Source organism: Cyanistes caeruleus, chromosome 30, assembly GCF_971803275.1.
Source record: "Cyanistes caeruleus chromosome 30, bCyaCae1.hap1.1, whole genome shotgun sequence".
Taxonomy (NCBI): Eukaryota; Metazoa; Chordata; class Aves; order Passeriformes; family Paridae; genus Cyanistes; species Cyanistes caeruleus.
In genome coordinates, this window is record NC_141730.1 from 3,898,228 (window position 1) to 3,925,145 (window position 26,918).

Consider the following 26,918-nt stretch of genomic DNA (forward strand, 5'->3'; position numbering starts at 1 on the left):
GCCCCGGGGCCACCATGCACCTGCTGCCCGCTGCGAGGCAGGGGCCGGCAGGAGCGGGGCCGGCTTGGCTTGGGAGCCGGCGTTGGGCTGGGAGGAGAAGGCTCCGTGCTTCTGCTGTGAGTCACCGAGCAGCTTCTGCTGCCGTGTGCCGGGAGGGGCCCCGGACCCCCGCCCGTGACCCTGCTGGCGGGGTTTGGGGGTTCCCGGCGCTGGGCAGCGCTTGCAGGATCGCAGAACCGCCCGTTCTTGACGGGGTCGCAGGGCTGCACCCCCGCCCCAACGCTGAAGCCCTGCGGTGCCTGAGGCCGCTCCCCCTCCGCCCGCGGAGCTCCCGGCCCCGGGCTCCCCCCTGTCCCGCCGCCGGTACCGGGCACTGGGATGGCGGCGAGCGGAGCGCCGGGCCCCGAGGGGCGGGATGCCGGGGCAGGGATGCCAGGGGAGGGCGGGATGCCGGAGGGGAGGGCGGGATGCCGGAGCCGGGCCGGGCTCTCGGGGCTCTCTCCCGGGCTGCTCTGGCCCCGGCGCTCCGGGCCCGCCCGGCCAAAGTCCCTGCGCCATGAGCGGGGCCCCGGGCGGGCGTCGCCCGACCTTCCCCGGGCTCCCAGGTAGGGCCGGGGCCGGGACCGGGGTCTGGGGGAGGCTCGGCGCGCTCGGAGCCCCGGACCCAGTGTCGGTCCCCGCAGGGGAGCGGGTGCTTGAGGAGGCGGCGGGCGCCCGGCAGCGCTGCGGGAACGGCGGCGGCTCCGTCCCGGGGACACTGCTCTGCACCAACCGCCGCCTCGCCTTCCTGCCCGGCCAGGTGCGACAGGAACACCAGGAACGCCGGGAATAGCGGGAGCGGGATCAGGAACGGGACGGCGGGGCCCCGCGTCTCCTGCCCGGGGGGACCCCTGCCCCGGCGGGACTCCATCCCACCGCATCCCGATCCCATTCCGAATCCATCCCACCGTACCCCGACCCTTGGCTCAGCCCCACCCCACCGCATCCCTGACTCCCATCCCAGCTCCCGCCCAGCCCATCCTGGCTCGTTGACTGCAGAACCCGCCGTCTTCACCCTGGGAACTCCTTACTGCAGGACTTAGTGGGGGACAAGGGACATGGGACAGCCAGGTCCAGATCCATCCCCATCACCCTTCCTGGGACTGGGGGGACACTCTGGGGCAGTTTCCAGCCCTCCCCACTCTCCCACAGGCTCCTGGCTCCCGTGGCCTCCTCCGCTCTGAGGACGAGGTGGCCCTGCCCTGCATCCACAAGCTGGTGGCAGGTAATGGGGACATCCGGGGGTACAAGGGATGAGCTGGGCAGGTCTCGGGGCTCAGCCCCATGTAATGAGTTGGGCAGGTCTCGGCTGGCCCCGACAGCCTCATGCCCCTGACCCCAGCCAGCAGCTTCTCCAAGCCCAAGGTGCTGACGGCCGCCTCCACCCTCAAATTCATCCCCGAGGAACTCGCCGTCTTCTGTCGGGATTTCCGCCTGCTCCATTTCTACTTCCCCGAGAACGGGTTGGCTCCGCAGGCATTCCGGGTGAGCCAGGGAGGTGTAGAAGTGTTGTACCCTCACTCAGGGGTACCCCACGGTTCCGGGGAAGCCTGGGGGGCTCACACCCCACCCCTGGCTGTCCTCGCAGGTGGCCAATGCCATCGCACAGGCACGGGAGGCAGCTGAGTGGGAGGGGGACGCTGCTGAGGGACACGATGGCTGGTCCTGCCCTGGCGAAGCCCCCCCGGAGGAGGACGAGGACGAGGAGGATGAGGAGGAAGGCTCGTCCACCATGCTGCTCTTCGAGAGCCTGTGGGACTGGGAGAAGGAGCTGCAGCGTCTCGGCACTGCGGGCTGGAGGGTGAGCACCATCAATGAGCGCTTCGACATGGCCCCCAGGTACAGCCTGTCAGTCCCCCAACACTATCTGAGCCACTGGAAATGGCACCTGTGATTTGGGGGACTCCACCCTGTGTCCCACATTCCCACAGCCTCCCCCAGTACCTGTGGGTGCCCAGTGGGCTTCTGGACCACGACCTCAAGCAAACTTTTGTCCACTTCCAGGAGCGACGGGTGCCTGTGAGTGCCTGGACAGGCCCTGGCGGGGTAGGGGGCACTGGCAGGGGGATGTTGGGGCGTCACCCCCTTTCTCTTGCAGCGCCTGTGCTGGCACCACCCGGGTGGGGGGGACCTGCTGAGAGCCGCCAGCTTTCACCCAGCCTCAGAGCCAGGCAGCGAGGACATGAGGTGGGTCCCAGGGGGCCTGGGGGGGCTGAGGTGTACCCCTGGCCTGGCCCCAGCTGGGGCTCCCTGTGCCCCCCAGGTGCCTGGAAGCGCTGCTCCTGGGGGACCGTGGGCCCTGCATTTTGGCCGACACGGCCGAGCTGCCCACGCTCGCTGACATCCAGCTCGCTCACCTGAGGCTGCGGGCACTCTGCCTGCCTGGTAAGTGGCACCAGGCAGGCCCTGGGGACCCCCTGACCACCCAGGGGCCTTCCCCTCCACTGAAACCCCATCCCATGGGATCCAGGTGCGGTGGCAGAGGAGAAGTGGCTCTCAGCCCTGGAGGGGACACGCTGGCTGGACCATGTCCGGTGAGCAGGGGACACGGGGGCTCTTTGGGGTGTAGGGAGGTATTTTGGGGTGTAGGAAGGAAATTCACCGCAAATCCCATGGTGGAACGAGCCCTCCAGGCCAGCTGGCACTGTGGGGTGATGTGGGCATTGTGGTGGGTGCAGGAGCCACCGGAACAGGTGACTGTGTCATTTTGGGGTGCCCTGAACCCCTGCTTTTGCCCCCCAGCACCTGCCTGAGAAAAGCTGTGGAGTTGGTGTTGCTGCTGGCAGGGAAGCGCTGCTCTGTGGTCCTGCAAGGTGGGAGCACCAGGATGGGGGATGGAAAAGACTGGAGGAGGCTGGAAAGGGGATCCTCCCCTCACCCCACCTTGCCCTCCCAGAGCCCTCGGATCGGGACCTGAACTGCCTCCTGGCCTCTCTGGTGCAGCTCCTGGGGGACCCCCATGCCCGCTCCCTGCCTGGCTTCCAGAGCCTGGTGCAGCGGGAGTGGGTGGCAGCTGGACACCCCTTCCCGCGCCGCCTGGGGCTGCTCTGCCGGGACTCTCCTCGGGAGGAGGTGAGACCCCCCATTCCTGTCCCACTGGGGTGACAGGAGTTGGGACTCTGCCTGGGAGGAGGTGAGCCCACCCCATCCCATATCACCCCCAGGCCCCCGTGTTCCTGCTGTTCCTGGACTGCACGTGGCAGCTCCTGTGGCAATTCCCGGCAGATTTTGGCTTCACTGAGGCTTTTCTCCTGGCGCTCCACGACAGCAGCTTCAGCCCCTACTTCAGCACTTTCCGCTTCAGCTGCCAGCGCCAGCGGGGCCGCAGCAGCATGGTGAGGGGCAGGGGCACATTGCTGCATCCCCAAACCCTCCCATTTCACCCCTTCTCCTCACTCTGTCTCAGTTTCTCCATCCCCATTCCAAACTGGGATCTCCCATTTCACCCCTTCTTTTCCCTGCTCTGCTTCAGTTTCCCCATCCCAAATGGGGGACTGACCTCCCAACTCTTGTCCCGCAGCCCCGGCTCCCCAGCCAGACCTACTGGCCTGTGGGGGGCTGGCAGGATCCTGGGGGGCACAGGGGAGGCCCCCGCACCTGCACCTTCCCCCCAGTCTGGGCCTGGGGGCGGCGCTACACCCGGCAGCAGCAGGAGCAATTCCGGAACCCTATGGGACCCCCGGCCCCTGCTAAGTCCCTGGCCCCAGGCGCGGTGAGTGGGGCTGGGCTGGGGAGCTGCACCCTTCCTTTGCCTCCCATTTGTCCTTCTGGCTGGCTTTTCCCTCCCTTTTTCCCTTAATGCCTATTGTTTACCCCCATTTCCTCTTTCAGCCCCTTTTATTCCTAATGCCTTTTTTCACCCCACTTTTACTCCCCTGTTTTCCCTTCACAACGGACTTTACCCCTTTTTGTTTTCCCCTAATTCCTACTCCCTCTCATCCCTCAGACCCTCATTCCTAACCCTAGCCCTCACCCTAACCCTCCACTTTTCCTAATCCCTGTTTTGCCCCTTTTCCAGCCTGGAGACCCCTGCCCGCAGGGGGGACCCAGGCTGGTGCTGACGCTGGCTAAGGGCTCGTTGTGCCCCCACCCCCTGCCCTGGTGGAGCCGCCCCCCCCTGCGCCCCCCCCACCGGGTGTCCCTCTCAGAGAGCCTGGGGACACAAGGGGAGCTCTTGGGGGCCTGCCAGCCCCCCCCAGGGCTGCTCCTGCCCTGCACCCTCGGGCCCTGCATCCGCCTCTGGCACCGCTGCTACCTCAGGGGGCTGCCCCAGGAACAGGTACTAGGGAAACTGAAACACGGGGGGAGGCTGGGGCCCAGAGGGTCCTGGTTTGGGGGGTCCTGGTTTGGGGGTCCTGGTTTGGGGGGTCCTGGTTTGGGGGGCCTGGTTTGGGGGGCCCCAGCCTGTCCTGCTGCTTGGGCTGGACCCAGCTGGTGTCCATGCAGCTAACCCTATCTGTGTGTGCACGAGCAGGGAGGGATGAACGGATGGACCCCACGTCCATCCATCCTGTCCTGTCTGTGTCCCTGTCCTGCACTGGACATCCTGCCCTGTGTTACCATCCTTGTGTCCCTGTCCCATGATGAACACTCCATGTCCTCGTCCCTGTGTTCCTGTCCTATGTCTCTGTCCCAGCCTCATGTCCCGTGCCCTGCCTCCCCACGCTGGGCTGGACATTGTCTCTCAGCAGCGTGGGCGCTTGGCCCCGTCCCTGGCCGGGCTGGCTGAGGAGCTGGAGCTGCTCCAGGACCGGCTCCGTGCCTGGGAGACGCAGAGACCGCACTGAGACCGCGAGAGCATCGGCCGGACACCGCCAGCATCTCCCGAGCCCTGGGCCTTTGCAACAGCCCCGTGCCCTCTCCTTGCAGCTGCTCCCGGCTCCCTCTGCGTGCTTGGGGGTCCCGAGGCGTCCCCGACGCTGGGCGAGCACTTTCCATTAAATCTATGCTGCCTCCATGGGGCTCGAGGAGCTCAGGGATGGGCACTGGAGATGGGATGGGACTGGAATGGGGATGGAATGAGGACTCTGCGGGAGCCCAGACCTGGGACCCCCGGCACTGCGAACATGGGGCATTAAGGGCACTCCTGGCCGCAACGGCCATGTCGCGACAGAAGAGTGGCGACACTCCGTGTCCCGACAGAGGGACGGCGGCCCCTGCCCGCCCCTCCCAAGATGGCGGCCGCGCCTTCCCCGAACACGCCACTTCCGGCCCGTCCCACGGACGCGAGGCTTGCGCGCTGACGTCACGCATTGCGTGCCTGCGTGCGGCTCCGCGCGCGGAGCGGGATAAGATGGCGGCGGGGCCGATTTCGGAGAGGAATCAGGGTGGGAGCGGCGGGGGGTGCCCGGGGGCACGGCGAGATACGGGCAGCGCTGTGGGCGCGGAGGGGGACACCGCGGGGGTCCTGTGGAGACCTTGGGTGTACACATCGGGGGGCGCAGGCGGGGGTGGTTCTGGTGGGAGTGGGGAGGTTATGGTGTATCCTGGAGGCGCGGAAAGGAGCTGGAGGGAATTTTGGGCTCCCTGGCGACAAGGATGGGGGCCACGCTGAGTTCGGGGCCTCGCTGGGTTCTGGTCTTCCGAAGGAAAAAGGGTCTTGGGGGCCGCCTGCTGGATTAAGGACTGCCGGGGGCGGGCTTCGGGTTCGGGGGATTTGACTCGAGCGATGTCAGCCCCGAGCCCCCGTTACCTCGCGGCTGTCTCGGCTCTGACCTCGGTTCCTCGCAGATGCCACGGTGTACGTGGGGGGGCTGGACGAGAAGGTCAGCGAGCCCCTGCTCTGGGAGCTCTTTCTGCAGGCCGGGCCGGTGGTCAACACGCACATGCCCAAGGACCGGGTCACGGGCCAGCACCAGGGTGAGGAACTCCCACATCCCAACGAGGGCCAGAGCTGGGGGTGGGAGTGGAAGAGGGGGATCATCCTCTGTCCTTCAAGAGGCGTGGGGGCCCCAGGGTTTAAATTAAGTGGGGACTAAATCAAGTATTATGTGTAAATGAAGTAAAGGGGGTTTCAATCAATAATTCAATGGGGTTTTCAATGAACTGGAGTTTTAAATCAAGTGAGGGGGTGTGGGGTATCTCGTCCTGTCCTGAAGTCCTCCTGGGGTCCCCAATGAAATGCCTTTGAGGTCTCTTGCCCCTCCCCTGAACCCCTTTGGGGTCCTGCAGGGTACGGTTTTGTGGAGTTCCTGAGTGAGGAGGACGCTGACTATGCCATCAAGATCATGAACATGATCAAGCTCTACGGGAAACCCATCCGGGTGAACAAAGCCTCGGCCCACAACAAGAACCTGGATGTGGGCGCCAACATCTTCATTGGCAACCTGGACCCCGAGATCGATGAGAAGCTGCTCTACGACACTTTCAGCGCCTTTGGGGTAATCCTGCAGACCCCCAAGATCATGCGAGACCCCGACACGGGCAACTCCAAGGGCTACGCCTTCATCAACTTTGCCAGCTTCGATGCGTCGGACGCAGCCATTGAGGCCATGAACGGGCAGTACCTGTGCAACCGCCCCATCACCGTGTCCTACGCCTTCAAGAAGGACTCCAAGGGCGAGCGGCACGGCTCAGCGGCTGAGCGGCTGCTGGCGGCTCAGAACCCCCTCTCCCAGGCCGACCGGCCCCACCAGCTCTTCGCAGACGCCCCCCCGCCCCCCTCCGTGCCCACACCTGTGGTCACTGCGCTGGGGCCTGGGGTCACCCCTCCAGGTGGGTGGCAGACCTGTCTCGGGCAGGCCTCAAGGTGCCGGCCCGGCATCCTGCTGTTTTGTCCTGTTTCCGCCTCCTTTCCCCAGTTTTTCTGTTGCCATGGTTTCCCTTGGCCCACCTTCCCGCTGTGTTCCAGGCCTGCCTCCCCCTGGCTCGTTCCCACCGCCGGTGCCACCGCCTGGAGCACTGCCCCCCGGGATGCCCCCAGCCATGCCCCCGCCGCCGATGCCGCCGGGCGCTGGAGCCCCCGGGCCCCCCTCAGGAGCCGCCCCTGCCGGGGGACACCCCCCCCACCCACATCCCTTCCCCCCGGGAGGGATGCACCACCCAGGTACAGAGCGGGAGCGGGGCTCCTTCTGCGGGGGGGGGGGGGGTAGGGGGGTCCTCTCATCTTTCTGAGTCACAGAGTGGGGGTTGTGATTGCTGGAGGATTTGGGCAATTTAGGAAGTCATTGCTGTCTGGGAGGCACCTGAACAGGGAGAGGTGTCAGTTGCCTTTAGCTGGGAAGATGTGGGAGGCAGGGACACGGGAAGGAAAGAAGGCGGGCACATGGGAAGGCAGTGGTGCAGAGAAGGAAGGCAGGAGCTACTTTTGGCATTAATAATTTAATGAAACCAGTTTTTTCCCTGATTCCCCACATTTTGGCCCTGTGGTCCTGGGAAGGAGCTGTGGCTGCATCTCACCTCTGGGTTCAAAAGCACAAATTTTGTGAAATGTGCAATTTAATCATTCTCTGGGATTTGTTTGAGCCCGTGGCTCTGGAGCTGCCCTAATTAGGGAGCTTTGTGTGATCCTACTATGGCCATGCCAGGAACAGATGCTGCAGGGCCTGAGCACAGCCAATTACACCTGGCCAGGGAAAACCAGGCTTGGGAGGAAGGAATTTGTTTGTTTGTTTGTTTGTTTTTAATGGGATAATAGGGAAAAAGGAAGTCTGGGGGAGGTCCAGTCAGAGCAGGGCAGCCTCCAGCTTCAGATTGCTCTGGGAGCTTGTCTGGAGTCTCCAGGGATGAGGATTGCTCACTGTCCCAGGCTGCACACACTTGCTATCCCATCTCTTTTCCCACACACTTGCATCCAGACCCTTTTCTCTTGCCAGAAATCTCTGTGTTCCCTTCTCTTTAAGCCTCTTTTTGGCAGCAGAAGCCCTTCTGCACCCATGCTTTCCAGAGATCCAGCTGGAATGGAATTTCAGTTCCTGGGGGTCTGGGGGTGCCTGGCGCTGCTTCCCGGCACCCCTAACTCCATCCTCCCCCTAGGAATGCCACCGATGCAGGTGCACCATGGGCCACCTGGGATGGGCCAGCATCACCCAGGACCGCCAGGCTCTGGAGGGCAGCCGCCCCCCCGGCCCCCTCCAGGAATGCCGCACCCTGGGCCACCCCCCATGGGGCTCCCCCCTCGGGGGCCACACTTTGGATCTCCCATGGGTGAGCAGGACTTGTTTGGGGGGCCTCTGCTCTGGGGGTGGGAGGAGGGGTTGCGCAGCTGGGCACGAAGGGGGACCTGGGGGACCTGGCCCCACTGTGGGGTCTTCGTAAGGTTTCTTCGTTGTGACGTAGGACCCTGCAACCCCCCATTGGGATATCCACAGCTTTGGGATGGTTCTGGAGGCCCTTCGTGCCCACAGGGGTCTTGGGAGAAATTCCTATTTCTGGGACCCTCAAACAGAGGGGGTGTTGGCCAAGCTGGGGGCACCTGCTGGATATGGCACTCCTGGGTGTGGTGGGCACCTCCTGGGAAGTTTGGGAGGCGGCTTGGGGCCGGTGGACCTTGTTCCTCCAGGGGGCTTGGGGGGCTCTGTCCTTTCCCCCCTGTTGCTGACCCCCCTGTCTCCCACAGGTCATCCTGGGCCGCTGCCGCACCATGGGCTCCGCGGGCCCCCCCCACTGATGCCACCCCACGGCTACAATGGGCCCCCCCGGCCCCCCCCCTATGGCTACCAGAGGGTCCCACTGCCCCCCCGGCCGGCACAGAGACCCCCTGGAGTCCCTCCCCGCGGGCCCCTGCGGGGTCCCCTGCCCTGAGAGGTGGGGTGCTCTCTGGTCCCCATCCTCAGCCTTCCACAGTCCCACTCCTGCAAAGGGCTTGGGGCCATCCCCTACTCCTCCCTTCCCTCTCCATTTCTTTCCCCCCATTTCTTTTTATAATGTTAATTCTCCTCACTCTCCCCACGTCCTCCCGTTTCTCATCCCCTGGAAGCTTTTCCAAGCTCCTTTTAACTGGACGTGTTGGTTTTGTATGGAAAGCAGTGGCTACCCACTTGCAAATAAAGGGTCTGGGAGCCAAAAGGGTCCTCAGACTGGGGATGAGGCTCTGGCTGTTTGTCACCAGCTGACGTCTCTTCCCTGCTTGGGCCACTGGGAAGAACCAGGCTGGAGGGATCTGGGGCCTGAGGAGTGGCAGAGCTGGTCCATGGTCTGATCCCTGCTCCACCAGTAGGCCTGGAAGAGCTGTGTGCTCTCTTCAACTGCTCTGTAGAAATGTCTGGATTTCTGTTCTTGAGCCATCGCTGCCCACATCCAGGGAGCTGAGATTTGGCTGTGGAATATTTTGGTGCCAAGGTTTAGCCAAAGTCAAACATTCCCATGGGAAATCTTCAAAGGGCTAGGGGTCCACAAATAACTTCTCCTGCCCCTGGGCAGTGCCAGAGTCTCCAAGAGCTGGGAGTTTGTGGGGGGACATGGAAAGTGGGAATGTGCTGCTTCCTTCCTTCTTCATCCCAGCATCATCTGTGCCGAGGCTGTGCTTTGCCTTACATCCAAGTAGGAAGTCCCAGGGTCTGGATGGGCTAGGAAGGGAAGGACAAGGTTGGAACGCCCTCCTGATCCTTCACATCTGGGAACGTGGGGAGAATCCCACGTGGATTGGTAGAGTGAGTGGATTTAGGTGTAAGGGGTGGGGATATGTGGAAATGAGGCTTCCCTGTGGTGCTGAGAGCCAAGGGGCTTAAGAGATCTCCAGTATCCGAAGAATCCAGTGATTCCTGTCTGCATCCAGGGAGCCCCAGGATGGCATTTCTCTGCTGCTCAGTCATGGAAGCCACCGGAATCCACCCAGGGCAGCCAATCTCCCTGCATGGACACAATCATTCCCTTCTCCCCTGGAGCTATCCACTGTCACCCCTGGTTTTATCCCGTCATCCCTGGTGTTACCCTGTCATTCCCAGTTACATCCTATCTTTCCTCTGATTGTAGTTGCTTGTCAGCCCCGATTTTCTCCCTTTTCCTCCCGTTTTATCCCATTCCCCCCGACACTTTCTCCCATCATCCCCCTGTTTTTATCGCATTCCCCTCAGCTCTGTCCCATTCCCCGTGTTTCAGCCCATGGCAGATACAGATGAGGCCCTTGGGACAGGAGGAGCCATTCTCTGTCCTGCTGCCAAGCCTGTTCCCTCTGATGATCCACCAAAAAACCCTGGGCCAAGCAGGGGATGTGGAGCTCTGTGGTGACAGTGGCACATGAGTCATGGGGGCCTGAGGAGGTGGCACCCTGGGGTGGGGTTCACTGGGTGCCTGATCTCCAGAGGGCACAGCCTGGATGGATCCTTGTGCAGCCCATTTTCTGGGGATGCTCCTCGACTGACAGCCTTGTCCTGCACTCCATCCCCCTTTTAGGTTTTTTTCCAACAATGAATGTCACAATTGCTTCTCAGCTCCTGGGTTTCTAAATCCTTCCCTGTGCTGGCACCACAAGTGCAGACTGGTTCCCATCCCTGTTCTCCAGTCTGAGGGGTGAAAGTGCTAACCTTGATGGATCCTGACAGATTGTGAGGCTTTGGGGTTGACACCCTGGAAGCTGGGACTAGGTCAGCTCATTGCAGGGCTGCAGGAGGAATGGGGTTCAGGGAAGGTTGGGACTCTGGGAACGTGGAGAGGCAGGATGAAGGGGCTCTGGGAGCACTGGCATTTCAGTGAAGGGGGCTCAGGGAAGATCTTGCTTCTGGGAGCACCCCCAGTCCTGCTCGCTGTGTGGGGACCTCCAGTCTGAGCTCAGCCAGTCCCAGGAGCACCCAGCACCCCATAACCCTGGGGACAAGGGGTTGGAGAACTGTGGGTACCAGTTTCCAGCCCTCAGGAAGACATTCATGGGAATGGGGGTCAGTTTGGACATACCATCCTGCCATGTGCATCTCCAGCCGTACCCCCTACTCCAGCCGTACCTCTAACCCTACCCCCCACCCCCCCAAAAAAAAATTTATCGGGGGCTTTTGTGTCGTGTTGTAGCTTCAGGGCCCAGTCTGGCCAGCCCAGGCGGGGATGATTTGATCCCAAAAAAATCCCAATCCAGCCCCGCGGAGGCCGTGACTCAGCCGTGACGGGGGCGGTGGCGGGGGGGTGGGCTGAGCTTCGCCGAGGGATCCGGGGGGGCCACCGGCTCATGCCCCAATCCCACCAGCGCTCCCCGCCATCCGCAGCCTGCGGAGCGGGTCCATCCCAGCAGCTCCACCACGGGAACCCCGATCCCGTGGGAGCTCCGCTAGCGCATCCCGGGAGCTCCATCGCCCCCCCCGTGGGGCGAGCCCCCCTCCCCCGCCGAGCCCCCCCGGTTCGCCGCGTGCCGTGGTTGATCCCTCCCTTCCCGGGGCTGCGCCGATGGACTCTCCCAGCGCTCCGTGTGTGCCGCGGAGGCTGCGGCGGTAGCGCTGGTACTCGGGAGCTGCTGTCGCGCCGTGTCGCTGCCGGAGCATCCTCTTTCCTCTCCGTATCCCTTCCCGAGCATCCTTCCTAGCCGGAGATCCTCCTCGCTGGCGCCGGAGGAGCTGAAGCTGGAGTGGGGCGAGGGCTGAGCCAGGTAAGGGGGAGCAAAACGGGTTTATACCCCACATCCCCCCTCGCCGCGGCGTTAATCGGTGTCCTCAAGGCCGCTGATGGATTCGGGGTTCGTCTTCCCCTTCCCACTTGCTGTGGCCATTTTGTCCTGGAAAACCTTCTCTGGAGCCCTGCTGTGCCTTTGAATGTGCGTTTTTGGGGGCCCCTGTCATCCCCTGCGCCGTCCTGTGGCCGCAGAGCAGCTGGAGGGGATCGGGAATTCACCGCAGGGATGGGAGGGGGAAACCGGGGGGTTTTGGGGAAGGGGTAGAAGGGGGGGTATTGGGGGGGGGGGGTGACCTTGGACATGAGTGATTTCCAACTCTTCCCCCTTGTCGCCATGTTCCTGGCATTCCGCAGGGAGGCTGGGGGCTGCAGGGGGGATGCAGACCCCCAGCGTGGGAATCCTGGGGATTTTGGTGTGCATGGTTGCATCAATCCTTGGCTCCACTTGGATGCGTGGCCGGAGGAGACGGATCCAGATCTGATAACCTTGTCCAGAGCTGTCCAATACCACGACGGGGTTGCAGGGCCGGCAGCATGTTCAGCCCCCAGATGGGCATTTTTGGGGGCCTCCCTGGCTCCTGTATTTCAGGGACTGTGGTCTGAGGGATTTCTGGCTCTCTTGTGGGATCAAACCCCTGATCTCATCCAGTGCCGACTCCTGGTGTCGGCTTGGCCCCTCAAGGCTCCCTGGTTTGTACGGCCGCTCTCTGTCACAGAGCCAGCAGTGACCTTGCTCCCCAGCCCATCCTCTTCCTCACTGTGCACCCAGCCTCTCCCTGCTCCCCCATTCCTTCTGCTGGCCCCCAATACCTCCTGGTCTGTGGAGTGCCGGCCCCACATTGGGAGGTTCCAAAGGGAACTGCAAGCCTGGCTGGAGTAAAATGACCTTGGTCACGGATGAGCCCCTTCCAGGAGCCTCAGGATGCCCACGGGATGCCCAGGGAGGGGACTGGGGTCTCCCTCCAGTCGGAGGGGAGGACATGAGTGTATTTGCCATTTTATCCTGTAAAACCACCTGCCTGGCTCTGCTCAGGAATGGGGGTCTATGCTGTGCCGCAGCCCCCCTCCCTCCAGGGTTTCCGAAGGGCTAAATTTAGCGTCCCTGTGTGCCCTGTCCCCTTGCTTGGGCAGGGGAGGATATGTCGCCGGCTGCGTCCCTCTGCCCGCAGCTCCTTCCTGCCTCGCCAGTGATAAAAATAGCACTTGGGGGGGTCACGACAGCCCCTGCGGGTGGAGCAGCAGCATCAGGCTGGGGGGCTGCGGGTCCATCCCTGTCACGAGCTCTGTGGGCTCTGTGTGGTGGGTGTGGGGACGCTGGGCTGGGGAAGAGGGGGTGGGACGCTGGTTTGTAAGCAGATAAGGAGACACCAGGTACCTGGATGCCCCTCACCTACCCCAGGGCTGGGCCCCAGGAGACTCGTGGTACCCCCAGCCCCCTCTGGCCGGGTCAGCATCTGCTGGTGCTGGCATCTCCCACAGCAAATCCTGCCTGGCAGCTTCCGCAGCGAGCGAGCGTGGCCCGGCACGCGCAGGTCTCTGTCACTCAAGGGACCCCCCCCACAAGGGATCCTCTGAGGGATCCTCCTGTACCAGACCTTGAACTGTCCAACTGGGGCACTGGCGGCACTGGGAGGGTTTGGGGACCTCCCTGCCCTCAGGTCCCTTCATTCTCCCTGTGGTGACTGAGGAAATGGGGGGCTTCAGCCCGGACTTGCTGTAGGCCTTGTTTTTCCGGGAGGCTCGTGGTCATAGGGGGATAGACTGGGGATGCTCAGGGACAGCCATGCCCCTGGTTTCCCCCCAGCTCCCCCTATCCTTTGGGATGAATGCAGAAGGGATGGATCCAGGGGGACCGGGGGGTTCCAGTGAATGGTGGGAGCTGGAGTCCCCCAGGTGAGGGGAAGGGCATGGAGCCAGCGTCTCTCAGCCTGTCCCCCTCCAGCCCCCACTGCACCCCGAGGCGACTCACCTGCCACTTCACCGAGGGGTCCCCAAATCCTCCTGTTTCCATCTGAGACGGAGAAAAGCGCAAGGTGGAATGCAGGGCCACTACCACTCAATCTCAGCCCTGGTTGTGTCTGGGCTTCCCAGGTCCAAGTCCAGGGTCCTCCCACACCCCGTTCCACGGATGGGTAGCGCCGTCACCCCTGTCCCCGCACCCCGGGCCTGAGGGCACAGCCCCCAACGCAGAGACCCCCGGCACCCCCAGCGCCGCGTCCCATCCCACCGGCACCATGGACGAATCGTTCCGGGACCGGACCGCGTTCATCCGCGGCGCCAAGGACATTGCCAAGGAGGTGAAGAAGCACGCGGCCAAGAAGGTGAGCCGGGGCATGGACCGAGTGCAGGACGAGTACACCCGGCGCTCCTACTCCCGCTTCGAGGAGGAGGAGGACGACGAAGACTACGCACCCCAGGACGGCTACTACCGGGGGAGTGAGGGGGCCAACGAGGAGGAGGGGGTGTCCAGCGACGCCACTGAAGGCCACGACGAGGAGGATGAAATCTACGAGGGCGAGTACCAAGGGATCCCCCGGCAGGAGTCGCTGAAGGGGGGGGAGCGCCTGGGGGCCGCGGCGGCCGCCGGCGCTTTTGACGACAGCGAGGGGCAGCGGAGGAAAGACCGGGAGGAGCTGGCGCAGCAGTACGAGCTCATCCTGCAGGAATGTGGCCACGGCCGATTCCAGTGGACCCTCTACTTTGTCCTGGGCCTGGCCCTCATGGCTGACGGCGTCGAGGTCTTTGTGGTGGGCTTTGTTCTACCCAGCGCCGAGAAGGATATGTGCCTCTCCGACTCCAACAAGGGCATGCTGGGTGAGGAGAGGGACACGGGGGGCAGGTAGGGGCATGTGGGAGTCATGGACAGGGGAGGGTCAGGGCGACATGGAGGGGCACTCTCCACGCAGGAGGTGTGGTGAGATGTGGAGGGAATCCCATGGGGGATATGGGGATACAGAGTGACATGTGGAACGTAGGGGGACATGAGGACATGTTGGGGGACAGAGAAGCACAGGAGGGTGGGGACACAGGGAGTTGGGGGTGGAGAGGGACATGGTGGGGCTCAGGGTGATGTGGAGGGCCATAGGAGTTATGGAAGAGCACAGGAAGAATTGGGTGCCAGGAGGCTGTGAGGTATGGGGTCCAGGAAGGGATGTGGGGACAAGGAAGGATGCAGGACCCTCTGGGCATAGGACTCCCACCATCCTTCTCCCAGTCCCACGCTGGTCCCCCCCACATGAGCAATGGCAAGGGGCAGCCACGGGGAGTGAGCTCAGAAACTTGGGCTAATTAGTGGATGCTGAGACTGGGTTTGGGGGGCCAAGGGGGGCTTTGTTCGATTGCTTCCCTCTTCTCTGTGATGCCTGCCAGAGCCCAACACCCCTTGAAATCCCAGGGGGTACCAGTGCCCCCCATCCCTGAAATCTGGCAATCTTGGGGCAGGGGGAGGGGCTGGGTGTGGGGGTCCTGGAGGCACATCTGCCCCCCATGTCCCACAGTCCCTGAGCAGAGCAGGGGGACAACCTCCACCACCCACTGACATGGGATTCTGTCCCCTCCTTTCAAGGGGACACAGTGTCTCGAGGAGAGGGTCTCTGCCTATGCCCCACCCCAAGTGCCAAGGGTGCTCTCCCTCCTCCAGGTGACTCAAGGTGCAGGTCCTTGGGTCCCCCGGGCCTGACCTTGCTGTGTGTCCCCCTCCCCAGGACTCATCGTGTACCTGGGCATGATGGTGGGCGCGTTCGTGTGGGGCGGGCTGGCCGACCGGCTGGGCCGAAGGCAGTGCCTCCTCATCTCCCTCTCCGTCAACAGCGTCTTCGCCTTCTTCTCCTCCTTCGTCCAGGGCTACGGCACCTTCCTCTTCTGCCGCCTGCTCTCGGGCGTGGGGTAAGGGGGGGCCCAGCCGCGGAGGGACCCCCAGAGCTGGGGCTGACTCCCCCCTGTGTGTGCTGGGGTGTGGGGCGGGGGGTGATGCCACTCCCTCCCCTCCATCCCCAGCATCGGCGGCTCCATCCCCATCGTCTTCTCCTACTTCTCGGAGTTCCTGGCACAGGAGAAGCGCGGGGAGCACCTGAGCTGGCTCTGCATGTTCTGGATGATCGGGGGCATCTACGCTTCTGCTATGGCCTGGGCCATCATCCCCCACTACGGTAGGAGCCCTGGGCCGGTGGCGCACAGGGGGTGCGCCGGGGCTCGGCCCCACCACCATGTCCTGTCCCTGTCCAGGCTGGAGCTTCCAGATGGGCTCTGCATACCAATTCCACAGCTGGAGGGTCTTTGTCCTCGTCTGCGCCTTCCCCTCGGTCTTTGCCATTGGGGCGCTCACCACAATGCCCGAGAGCCCGCGCTTCTACCTTGAGGTGGGGGTCTGGGAGGCCGTGGCTGTGTCCTGGGGGGAATCTGGAGTGCATCAGGGACCTGGAGTGGAGGGGGACATGAGGGTCCCCAGGAAGGGACCCCCAGGTGGGGCAGAGATGGGGCAACCCCAACAGGGACCCTTGCGGGGGTGGTGAGGCCTGGAGAGGAAGCCCCAGATGGGTTTTGGAGAGGGGTGGAACTGGCCAGGAACCCCCAAGTGGATGATGGGACCCAGCCAGGAACCCCAGAGGGATGGGGGACCCTGAGGAGGCGATGAAGATGGTGGAGGGATCCCCGGGTGGCTGCAGGACCCAGGTGGGTGGTGGAACCCAGGCAGGGACTGCTGATGGGGTGGTCAGGGCCCAGGTCTGGGCTGTCCCAGGGTGACCTGTGCTTGCCCTCACAGAATGGGAAGCACGACGAGGCCTGGATGGTGCTGAAGCAGGTCCATGACACCAACATGAGGGCCAAAGGCCACCCTGAGAGGGTCTTCTCGGTAAGGAGCCCCCCGGGGCTGAGCCCTGGGGTCCCCAGCACCCCAAGCAAGGGTGGGGTGTCCTCCAGGAGCCAGGGTGCAATTCGCACCTTTGGGAAAAACACCACCCGGGGGATGCAGTGCTGCTGTAACAGGTGGGGAAACTGAGGCACAAGGCAGGCCCCTTGTGCTTCCCGGTGTGCCCAGACGGTCCCACCCACAGGTCACCCACATCAAGACCATCAAGCGGGAGGATGAGCTCATCGAGATCCAGTCAGACACCGGGACATGGTACCGGCGCTGGCTGGTGCGATGTCTCAACCTGTCCCAGCAGGTGAGGCTGGCACCGCCCAGGGGTCCCTGTGCCTCATGTGCCCCCTGTCACCTCCCATGTACTTGTCACCTCCCATGTCCCTCCGCAGGTCTGGAGCAACTTCCAGCAGTGCTTTGTGCCTGAGTACCGGCGGGTGACACTAATGATGATGGCGGTGTGGTTCACCATGTCCTTCAGGTGCTGCGGGGTGGGACTGGCATGGGATGGACAGCGCTGGATGGGGCAGGATGGGACGGGACGGGGCAGCACCGAGCGGGATGAGATGGAATAAGCGTTACTGGGGTAGCACAGGCTGGCCCTGGGAGCCCTGGGCCAGCACTGGGAACCCCAGGTGTGTGGTGCCCACTCACTCCATTCTCTGCAGCTACTATGGGCTCACCGTGTGGTTCCCGGACATGATAAAGCACCTGCAGAGCATTGAGTACGCGTCACGCACAAAGCTCTTCACGCGTGAGAAGGTTCGGCACTTTACCTTCAACTTCACCCTGGAGAACCAAGTGCACCGTGGCGGGGAGTATTTCAATGACAAGTGAGTGAGGGGAGGCTGAGTGTGGCGTTGCTGAGCCTGGGGCTACTCAGCACAGGAGTGGGGGGCATCTGAGGCCTCCCTTCTGTCCCCCTGTGCAGGTTCATCGGGCTGAAAATGAAGTCGGTGACGTTTGAGGACTCGCTCTTTGAGGAGTGTTACTTCGAGGACATCACTTCCAGCAACACCTTCTTCAAGAACTGCACCTTCATCTCTACTGTCTTCTACAACACAGGTGGGAGAATGGGATCTCCACGTGGTTGGAGGGGGTGACCCACCAGGGTGGCCCCAGGGTTTTGATGGAGATGAGGGTGAACCACCAGGTTGGAGGAGGATCAGAAAAGTCCCCAGTGGCATGATGGAGCTGGGGTGATAATGTGACCCACTGGGGTGGTAAGGGTGTGATGGATCCCCCCAGGTGGGAGGGGCCAGGCAGGTCTGCAAGGAGATGGGGTGACCCCATGGCCCCCTCTTCCCCCAGATCTCTTTGAGTACAAGTTCATCAACAGCCGGGTGCTGAACAGCACGTTCCTGCACAACAAGGAGGGCTGCCAGCTGGACTTCAGCGACGACAACAACGCCTACATGATCTACTTTGTCAGCTTCCTGGGCACCCTGGCTGTGCTCCCTGGAAACATCGTCTCGGCCCTGCTCATGGACAAGATTGGCCGCCTGCGCATGCTGGGTGGGCGATGGGATGGGCTCGGGGCAGCCTGGTCTGCCTTTGGCAGGGGTGGGGCGGGGGATCCTGGAGGTGCCTTCCAGCCCAAAGCAGGCTCTTTATCTTTCTGACCCACCTCCCACCATCATTCATCACCATCACCTTTTGGGCACCACCCCAGTGGGTCACCCCACCTCCGTCACCCCTTTGGGACCTTCCTGATCCTCCTCCCACCTGCTGGTCACCTCCACCTCTGCTATCTCTTGGGGACCTCCCTGTCCTTCCTGGTGGGTCACCCCATCTCCCTCTCTCTTGGGACTGTCAGCCCCCCCTCCCAGTCCCACCTCCTGTCTGTTTCCCTGTGCTCTGACACATCCACGTGTTCTGCAGCTGGCTCCAGTGTCATGTCCTGCGTGAGCTGCTTCTTCCTGTCCTTTGGGAACAGCGAGTCTGCCATGATTGCGCTGCTCTGCCTCTTTGGGGGGGTCAGCATTGCCTCCTGGAATGCGCTTGACGTGCTCACCGTGGAGCTGTACCCCTCTGACAAGAGGTGCGGGCCTGGAACAGAGATTTTGAGTGCAAGGAGTGAGGTCTTGGGTGCTGGGTGAGAGGTTTTGATTGCCGGGGGTGAGGTTTTGGGTGTAGGGTGGGAGGATTTAGGGGCTGGGTGCCAGATGTGGAGGATTTTGGGTGTCAAGTGGGAGGTTTTGGGTGCTGGGGGCAGTGTTTTGGGTGCCAGGTGGGAGAGTTTGGGGTTCTGGGTGAAGCATGTGGAGTCCCAGTCGGGAAGTTTTGGATGCTGTGTGCAAGACCTGAGGTACCAGCTGCTGGGTACAGGTCTTGGGGTGCTGAGTGCCAGGTGTGGGTTACCACCTGCTTGGTACCTGCTTCTGGCTGCTGCCTGCCAGCCCTGGGCTGCTGGATATTCCTTTTGGGGTACTGGATGCACATTCAAGGGTTTTGAGTTCCCATTTTGGAGTGCCGGGTGCCCGTTTCAGGCCTCCAGGTGCCTATTTTGGGGTACCACCTGCCCTCTGCAGGTGTCCCCCGAGGCTGGGTACCCACCCCTACCCCCGGGGGTGCCCCCACTGACCCCAGCCCTCCTCATCCTCCCCAGAACGACAGCGTTTGGGTTCCTGAACGCACTGTGCAAGCTGGCGGCTGTGCTGGGCATCAGCATCTTCACGTCCTTTGTGGGCATCACCAAGGCCGTGCCCATCCTGTTTGCCTCAGCCGCGCTGGCCCTCGGCAGCTCCCTGGCCCTCAAACTGCCCGAGACACGGGGGCAGGTCCTGCAGTGATAGGGGGCTGGGGGAGAGGGACCCTCCCCTCCCCGGGGCACCCCCCAACTCCAGCGTTTCCCCCCCTTGTGCCCCTGGGATTAGTCGCGTTAGACACTGTGAAACGTCTTCTTGGAGCATTTGGGATCTTTTTCATTTGCACTTGGACCCCTCCCCCCCAGATCCCTCTGTACCTCCAAAACCTCCCCAACACCTCAAACTTCCCCTGGCCCCCAAAACTCAGCCCCACTCCCTGACCCCCCTCAACCTCCTCAGCCCCCCTATTTCTTTTCTTGGTGTCACCCCCTATGTGAGTTGCTGCTCGTTCCTGGGGGGCTGTGGGACAGGATTTAGGGGGGCCCTGGCATCGAGGGGGGATGACACAGGCTCTCTGAACCCACCTATCTCTGTAAATCCCCCAAATCCCTGCCAAGCCAAGGAGGAAGAAGATGAAGTCTCTGGGTGGGGGGGGGGGCTCTGTGCCTCAGTTTCCCCATCCCTGTGGAGGGCACCCAGCAGGGTCCTCCAAACTCCCATGGATTTGGGGGGCATCAGGGGGCAGCCTTTTGGGGAGCAAGAGCCCTTGGGGTGCCTCAGCAATGCCCTGGGGGGGCACAGGATATTGGGGTGCAGGTCTCTGTGGGGGGTGCAGCAGTTGAGGGTGAAGAATCCCCTTGGGGCTGCCTGACAATCTTAGGGTGCCCCCCCTTAAAGCACATGCCCCCCTTCCCCCAGGATGCCCCCACTTCTGGGTGCCCAACTTTCAGGGTACAAAGCACAGCTTTCCCCAGCCACAGCCCTTGGTCTCATTTGGGGTGCAGTAGTGGAAGACCCCCAAAACTGCCAGTTAGTGATTTTTAACTGATTTTTAAAGGATTTTCCCTATTAGAGGGAGGCAGGTGTGGGTGAGGGGGGGTGCAGGAGGCTCCCTGCACCCTCTTTTCCTTCTCCCAGCCCCTTTCCCTCCCTGCATACCCATGTCCCCCCCACATCCCCTTTTAACCCCTCCACACTATTCCCCTGTACCCCCTTTTACCTCCCCCTGGCCCAAAACCACCAGCGGTTTGCAAAGCACAAACAGCCCCTACCCCCAAAAAATCAGGGTACAAGGGCTCCCCAGTGCTGTGTCCTCCTGAAAAGAATCTGGGGTTCAAGGGGGTCCCAGTGCTGTGCCCCTCAAACCTGGGGTTTGGGGGGGTCCTCCATGCTCTGCCCCCCTACCTGATCAGCCCCAGGGCTGGGCAGGGTTGGTCAGAGCCACCCAGGAGCCTCCCTGTCCCCCGGGCAGCCCCCTCCCATTCCAAGCAGCCCCCGTGTGCTTTGTCCCCACCTTGATGTAGCTGGTCCTTGGGGCCCCCCCGGCCCCCCTGTAGCTCTGTTGTGCCGTGCTGTAGTTTCAGGTGTTTGTAAATTAATTAAAATGGAAAAAACATCCCAAAAAAGCACAAAATTTACCCAAATCCTCCCACCAAGGGTTCTCCAGACTCAGCTGCGCCCAGAACACGTTTATTTAAATTGATTCAGACATTAAATGGGAGGGACACCCCAAAAATCCCCCATAGGGTGGGAGGAAGGGGGTGGGTCCAGGTTGTTTGGAGGGGGCTGGGGGTGGTATGGGGTGCGGGGATTGGGGCAGAGGATGATGGGGGCGGGGTCACCCCCAGGACTTTTGCCCCCTCCCAACTCCAGGCTCCATCTGCTGCGCTGACACCGGGGTGGGGGTCCCGGGAGCCCCGAACTGTTCCTGGGGGGCTTCCGGGGCCGTCACTGCTGCCCCGGCGCCTCCTGCTCCTTCTCCCCGTCCCCGCGGCGCTGCTCCCTCTTGGAGCCCCCTAGGCAAGGGGGCGCGGGGGGGGCTTGGGGGTCACTCTCCCACTGCTGGGGGGTGCGAGCGATGACCTGCAGGGCGTGCAGGGGCCCGGCCAGCTCTGCCCGCAGCGCCTCGTGCACCAGGCGGTGCCGCTGGAGCAGGGGGAGTCCCGCGAAGCGCCCGCTTACAACCAGCACCCCGAAATGCGTCTCGGCCCCGGGGGGACCCCCGTGGCGGGGGGAGTCGTCCCGCACCTCCAGGTGAGTGGGCTGCAGAGCCGCCGTCAGCTTGGCGCGGATGGTGCGGGCCAGGGGTCCCCCCGCGCCCCCCATGGCCCCCACAGCGGCCGCCAGGAGGGGACCACGCATCGGAGAAGGGCTGTAAGAGACGGGTGAGTTGGGGGGCTGCAGGGAGAGAGGCTCCCCCGGCCGACCGCGGCCGCCAGGAGAGGCCCCGGCATCGGAGGAGTTTGAGGAGGAGGTCTGGGGGAGCTGAAAGGGGGAAGAGGCTCGAGGAGAGGGCAGTGGGGGGAGCAGGGAGTGAGACTGAGGCTCTCTGGAGGGTCCCACATGGAAAGTGGGGATGGCAGGAGGGGGGCAGCACGGAGGGGTGAGTTGAGGCGGCTCTGCCGGGTCAGTCGCTGTTACTGGGGGCGGCAGAAGGGGGAATGAGGGGATGCTGGGGGTGGCGAATCTGGGGAGCCCTGCGGGACCAGCTCCTGACCCGGGAACGGCAGAGAGGGTCGCAGGGGGGGTCCAGAGGAGCTTTCGGGCTCGCAGCTGGGGAGGAGGCTCAGAAGGAGAGAAGGGCCCGGCCCCCCTCAAGCCGGGGGTGCGGCCGGAGCCCCCCTAACCCCTTGGAACGCACGTCGGGAACCCCCCAATTCTTCCACAGGACACCCCCTGGGACGAGCAGCTCCTCTTATAGTCCCCAATGCCGGCCAGGACCCCCCGATCTCCCTCGGGCCCCTCCCCGGTTCCCGGTTCTCACCGCCCGCTCCGGTCACGCCGCCCGGGGTCGCCCCACCGCCGTCACGTGATCTCGGCCGAGCGGTGTCACGTGACCCACAGTGCAACTATGGAAGCGCCCGGAGGCCACGCCCCTATCTCAATGAACACGCCCCCTGAGCAAACCCCGCCCCACTTTCTCCTTATGTGGGCATCGGTGGGCGGAGCCACTTGTGCGCGGGGGTGCGCGGGAGAGACGGAGGGGGACTCCTGGGGTCCTGCACCCAGCGCTGGAGCCCTCCCGGGGTCTCTCCACAGAGCTCAGCAGTGCCTGGCTCCGCCTGCTCTGGATTTTTTTAGCCCCCAGCTGCCCGGCCCCAGCGCAGGTGCTTGGGGATGGGATTTATCCACATGCCAGTATCCTGAGAGCGGCTCACACAGGTGGGATCCCTGTGGGATTTTGGTCGTACTTTTGAGCCAGGTGGTTCCTTTCCCACGTCTCTCAATGTCTTCCAGGCATAGGATATCCATTTCTCCCAATGTCGGTCCCTCTCCAGGACCTCCCAAGCTCTCCAAGGGAGGGAAAGGGAAAACTCTGGAATGGAGAATCTCAGAGGAGAAGTCCCACACATCTCCATGAGTTTTCCGATCTCTGACAGAGCCAGAAGGGGAGTGCTCACCTGCTGGGGTGCACACTGCCAGGTGCTGATGGAATGGGAGCCTCCTTGGATTTCCAGTAGCACTTTGCATTGCCAACCTGTTTGTTTCTCCCAGACCCTGGAGAAAGCTCAGGATGGGCAGCTCTGAGGGGCTCCATGTCCACCTCACCCACCACTTGTGTGTGCAGTTGGTAAGTCTTGGCTCTCCCTGCCTTCTCCCTTCCCCTCCTCACTGGAATTCGCCTTTTGGGATCAAAAATCCTACCAGCTATTTTTAAAGTGCTGTCGGAGCCCACTCAGCTCCCGCTCCCAGTGACAGATCCGGCTGTCAGAATCTTCAGCTGTTTTTTGCTCCCTCTGCTCCAAGCCTGGGTGGCAACAGCCGGGATTTCCTCCTCATTTCCACCCGGAGCCAGACCCAGGCAGGGGACCAGGATTTTCCTCTGGAGGGTCTAGGGTGATTTGGTGCCCATCCTGTGGCATTTGCCAGGGTAAGTGGAGTGCTGGGATCATTGGCAGAGGTGTGGGGGTGGAGGGATGGGATTTATGCCAAGCATGGTGTGGAAGGAAGAGTGCATCCTTTGGGACTGATTGTGCACATGGCCCATCCTGGAAAGAAGAGGGATCCACTCTTCCAGCTCTCTGGCAAATGCCGCTTTCCCCAAATACTTCTCTTCCCACCTCAGTGCCAGTGCTGTATCTCTGCTGGGCACTAGGCTTTGCTCCCTGCAGGGCAGAGCTGGCTGTGGAAAACAGCAGGAACTTGGTTTAGGCAGCAGAAGGCTTCCCTGAATGTGTTCCCAGAGGGATTTGTGGGTGCTGGAATTTGGAGGGACCAACTTCCCATCCCTGTCCTCCTCCATGGCCTCTGGAGTGGACCTGAAAAATCCTGGTGTGGACATTCCTGACCATTCCTCCTCCTTGCAGGGAGCAGGGGATGGTGCAGCTGCTTCCTGCACCTGTGTAGGTGGGATTTCAGGAGTGCAGCCAGCATGATCTGGCAGTCATCGATCCCTGGGGACATTGGCTAACTTTGGCCTGTGCTATGTTTGTGTTCAGGATTTGGCTGTGCCCCGGGAGGGCAGGCTGTGAGAGAAAATGCTGGAAAGCATTCCCTGTCAGGAAACATCCCATTCCCTATTGGACACATTCCACAGGGCAAAGCATGGTGCTTTTCCACAGGGACTCGCTCTTGCAGGTTGCAGGCAGAGGCTTTCCAAGGAGGAAAACCCATGGAGCTCCACGGAAGCTCCCATGGGTGACATGATCCCACAGTCCACAGGGTCTGGGGACTCCCGCCTCCTCCTGGAGCTCCTGTGCCCCACCTTCTCCACACTCCGGCTGTTGCTCCTGGCTGGATCAGAGCCCAGCTAAATTTAGGAGGATCGATTTCAACTGCTGCCTCTGCCCCGCAGGGGAAAGGACGGAGCAAAGGTGGCTAGGGACGAAGAGCCACGGGGGGCTCCACTCCCTGGCCCCTGGACGGGCTTGTGGAACCCCGGATTTTATCCAGCTGCGAGGCCATGGAGGAGCCCAGGGAGGCTGGAACTTTCCTGGGTCATCCCATGGGTCTCTCTGGCTCTCACCTGGGGCAGAGCTTGTGACAAGGACGCCCATGTGTCCCGCAGGGAAGGAGCTCCCAGCGCTGGGAGCCAGATCGTTCCCCGAGGAAGCTGACACAGGTGAGTGGGGCAGCAGGAAAGCAGGAATGAGGGTCCAAGGATATCGCTGGCACCCAGGGATGCTGCAGGCTCCGATTCTGCATGTGGTATCCCCAAAGTGAGGGAGGAGTGAAATGCTCAACACCACCACTGTGAAGAAACATCTCAAGCAGCACCAGGGGAGGTTTAGGTTGGACATTTCCCCATGAAAAGGGTGGTCAAGCCCTGGCACAGGCTACTCAGGGCAGTGGTGGAGTCACATCCCTGGAAGTGTTCAAAGCCATGTCGATGTGCCATTGGGGGACAAGTGGTAGCCTTGGAAGTGCTTGGTTGGACTTGCTGCCAGCTGCAGGGCCCCTCTTAGTCCCATCTGCTGGTCTCTCTCCCAATCCCACCTCTGGTTCCAGGGGAGCTGCCAAATGAAGCTGGGAGCTGCTGGTGGGTGAGAGACCCCCCAGGCTCTGCATGGATGGGAATGGGGAGACCTGCCCACAGTGGGAGCCCAGGGCAGCTGGAAAACTCCAGCATCTTCCTCCGAGCTTTCCTGCTCCTTCTCCTCTGCAGGCATGGTAAGGATCTGCATGGGCAGAGTTGTTCCCTGTAAAAACCAGGAGACAAGTGCTTCCAGGAAGAATCTCCATGAGAATCCAGAGCAGGCTGGATGGTGGGAGGTGGTGGGGGGAGGAGAGGCTGCCCTTCCCCACCCCATCCCCTCTCCCATAGAGCTGTCCCGTCTCTCCCAGTCTCTTCCCAGTGCAAGATCCTACGCTGCAACTCGGAGTATGTGGCGGCTACGCTGCACCTGCACGGCCCCGACCGTGGCTCCGCGTTCTGCACCGCGCTCCGCTCCTACTCCCTGTGCACCCGGCGCACCGCCCGCACCTGCCGTGGAGACCTGGCCTTCCACTCTGCTGTGCACGGCATCGAGGACCTCATGATCCAGAACAACTGCTCCAAGGAAGGGCCCACAGCCCCACCAAGGCCCCAGCCCCCGGCCCCCAACCCCCACGGCTTCGAGTTGATTGACATCTGTGATTACGAGCGGAGTTTCCTCTACAAACATGGCCGCCCCCCTGGTTTCCAGCACTGTGCTGCCTTTGGGGACCCCCACATCCGCACCTTCCACGATGACTTCCACACATGTCGGGTGGAGGGCTCCTGGCCACTCTTGGACAATAATTACCTGTTTGTGCAGGCCACCAGTTCACCGGTGGCCAAGGGGTCCAACGCAACAGTCACCAGCAAGGTAACGTTAGCGCACCGGCTGGGCAGCAAATCCAGAGTCAGGGCACCTCCTATACTTCCCAAAATCCTTGGAACTGCTTCAAACGCAGGGGAGATGAGGAAGAAGGGACAACATTGGTGGAGGTTGTTGAGGTGACCCTCAAACATTCCTGTTGCTGTCAGGTGACCATGTGGTCATGGTACCCCAGGTACTATGGGGTACCTGGAGGAATCTTGCTGGGTTTGGTTCCACCTGAGTTTTCCATTGCTTAAATGGTGTTAAAAAAAGAAGGAAAGCAGGAAAGATTGTTGTTATCCTAAAAGGATTGTGGCAGGAGTGGTTTGAGGATGGATAGGTGGGGTGGGACCTGCATCCTGGGATACCCTGAACACCTGGGATGGGGATATGGCCACCGTGCTCATCCCCCTCCTGCCCTGCTCCCCACAGCTGACCATCATATTCAAGAACATGAAGGAATGCATTGACCAGAAGGTCTACCAGGCCGAGCTGGACAACGTCCCAGCAGCCTTTCAGGATGGCTCCGTGAACGGGGGCACGCGTCCAGGTGGGAGCAGCCTGGCAATCCGGGAGCACAGCCCTGGCCGGCACGTGGAGATCCGTGCTGACTACATCGGCACCACCATCGCCGTGCGCCAGGCTGGCCGCCAGCTGTCCTTCTCCATCCGTGCTGCCGAGGAGGTGGCCCAGGCCTTCACGGAAGAACAAGACCTGCAGCTGTGTGTGGGCGGCTGCCCCCACAGCCAGCGCATGTCCCGCAGCCCCCGTGGGCGCGGCCGTGTCCCGGTGGAGACAGCGCGAGCGCTCTGCCGGGAGATGCTGCCCGTGGAGGATGCCTACTTCCAATCGTGTGTCTTCGACGTGGTGACCTCGGGGGATGCCAACTTTACCATGGCAGCGCACGGGGCACTGGAGGATGCCCGGCTGTTCCTGCCTGATGCCGAGAAGCTCCACATCTTCCAAGCTGGGGGGGGCTGCCCACTCACCCCTTCATCATCTCTCCTCCTCCTCTTCCTCCTCCCCTGTGGACTTTGGGCTATTTTGTTGCACTTTTAACCCCAGCCTGTTCCATAGGGAACCTGTGAGAGCTGCTGTCTCCAAGCTGCAGCCAGGAGAGATTCCTCACCTTGAAGGAAGTGTCTCCAGAGCCACAAGGAATCAGAGACTCAGGAGAGGGGAGAGATGAACCCCTGGTTTGCACCAACTGGTCTCATATGGATGGTGCAGCTGTTCCCAGCTCCTCTCCCTCAGGTAGATCCAAATTTCCATTTTGACATGTTGCTTTTCCCCTAAGGATGTGACACTGCAGTGCATCAAAGACAAATAAACCCCCTGGGTTAGAAACCCCCTCTGTCCCTCAGAGCCTTTCCATAACTCACTTCTCACCTTTCTCCT

The 26,918-nt window shown here is 62.2% G+C and overlaps 5 protein-coding genes across 9 annotated transcripts; 4 read left to right on the forward strand and 1 right to left on the reverse strand.

Moving 5' to 3' along the window:
- Positions 1-452: 452 nt before the first annotated feature.
- On the forward strand, positions 453-4,996 carry MTMR11 (myotubularin related protein 11). Of its 2 annotated transcripts, none has more exons than XM_086866118.1 (15): positions 453-605; positions 684-799; positions 1,192-1,264; positions 1,382-1,524; positions 1,628-1,878; positions 1,971-2,058; positions 2,138-2,226; positions 2,303-2,424; positions 2,510-2,573; positions 2,782-2,852; positions 2,936-3,111; positions 3,204-3,374; positions 3,560-3,751; positions 4,058-4,318; positions 4,728-4,996. In XM_086866118.1, exons 1-15 carry the CDS (start codon positions 557-559, stop codon positions 4,824-4,826), a joined length of 1,965 nt encoding a protein of 654 aa, XP_086722244.1. In that variant the 5' UTR covers positions 453-556; the 3' UTR covers positions 4,827-4,996. The 2 variants fall into 2 exon arrangements, with proteins under 2 accessions (XP_086722244.1, XP_086722245.1); XM_086866119.1 differs by having other exon boundaries at positions 4,731-4,996.
- A 263-nt stretch (positions 4,997-5,259) lies between these two features.
- Positions 5,260-9,061, forward strand: SF3B4 (splicing factor 3b subunit 4). The gene is made up of 6 exons (XM_086866120.1): positions 5,260-5,366; positions 5,770-5,898; positions 6,211-6,753; positions 6,890-7,084; positions 8,014-8,184; positions 8,597-9,061. Exons 1-6 carry the CDS (start codon positions 5,333-5,335, stop codon positions 8,779-8,781), a joined length of 1,257 nt encoding a protein of 418 aa, XP_086722246.1. The 5' UTR covers positions 5,260-5,332; the 3' UTR covers positions 8,782-9,061.
- A 2,007-nt stretch (positions 9,062-11,068) lies between these two features.
- Positions 11,069-20,645, forward strand: SV2A (synaptic vesicle glycoprotein 2A). The gene is made up of 13 exons (XM_086866117.1): positions 11,069-11,548; positions 13,663-14,385; positions 15,276-15,456; positions 15,568-15,719; positions 15,796-15,929; positions 16,334-16,423; positions 16,626-16,736; positions 16,825-16,913; positions 17,101-17,265; positions 17,364-17,497; positions 17,744-17,947; positions 18,314-18,473; positions 19,041-20,645. Exons 2-13 carry the CDS (start codon positions 13,806-13,808, stop codon positions 19,222-19,224), a joined length of 2,184 nt encoding a protein of 727 aa, XP_086722243.1. The 5' UTR covers positions 11,069-11,548; positions 13,663-13,805; the 3' UTR covers positions 19,225-20,645.
- Positions 20,646-20,693: 48 nt separating this feature from the next.
- Positions 20,694-22,082, reverse strand: BOLA1 (bolA family member 1). The gene is made up of 2 exons (XM_086866121.1): positions 22,004-22,082; positions 20,694-21,391 (listed from the first exon to the last, which is right to left on the reverse strand). The coding sequence occupies exon 2, from the start codon at positions 21,379-21,381 to the stop codon at positions 20,968-20,970; it is 414 nt and encodes a 137-aa protein (XP_086722247.1). The 5' UTR covers positions 21,382-21,391; positions 22,004-22,082; the 3' UTR covers positions 20,694-20,967.
- A 107-nt stretch (positions 22,083-22,189) lies between these two features.
- Positions 22,190-26,870, forward strand: HJV (hemojuvelin BMP co-receptor). 4 transcript variants are annotated; one of them, XM_086866122.1, is made up of 7 exons: positions 22,194-22,401; positions 22,477-22,810; positions 22,987-23,110; positions 24,035-24,301; positions 24,688-24,849; positions 25,024-25,526; positions 25,953-26,870. In XM_086866122.1, exons 2-7 carry the CDS (start codon positions 22,754-22,756, stop codon positions 26,577-26,579), a joined length of 1,740 nt encoding a protein of 579 aa, XP_086722248.1. In that variant the 5' UTR covers positions 22,194-22,401; positions 22,477-22,753; the 3' UTR covers positions 26,580-26,870. The 4 variants fall into 4 exon arrangements, with proteins under 4 accessions (XP_086722251.1, XP_086722248.1, XP_086722250.1 ...); XM_086866123.1 differs by having other exon boundaries at positions 22,195-22,401; positions 22,735-22,810; XM_086866125.1 differs by lacking the exon at positions 22,987-23,110 and having other exon boundaries at positions 22,190-22,401; positions 22,735-22,810.
- The last annotated feature ends 48 nt before the right edge of the window (positions 26,871-26,918 follow it).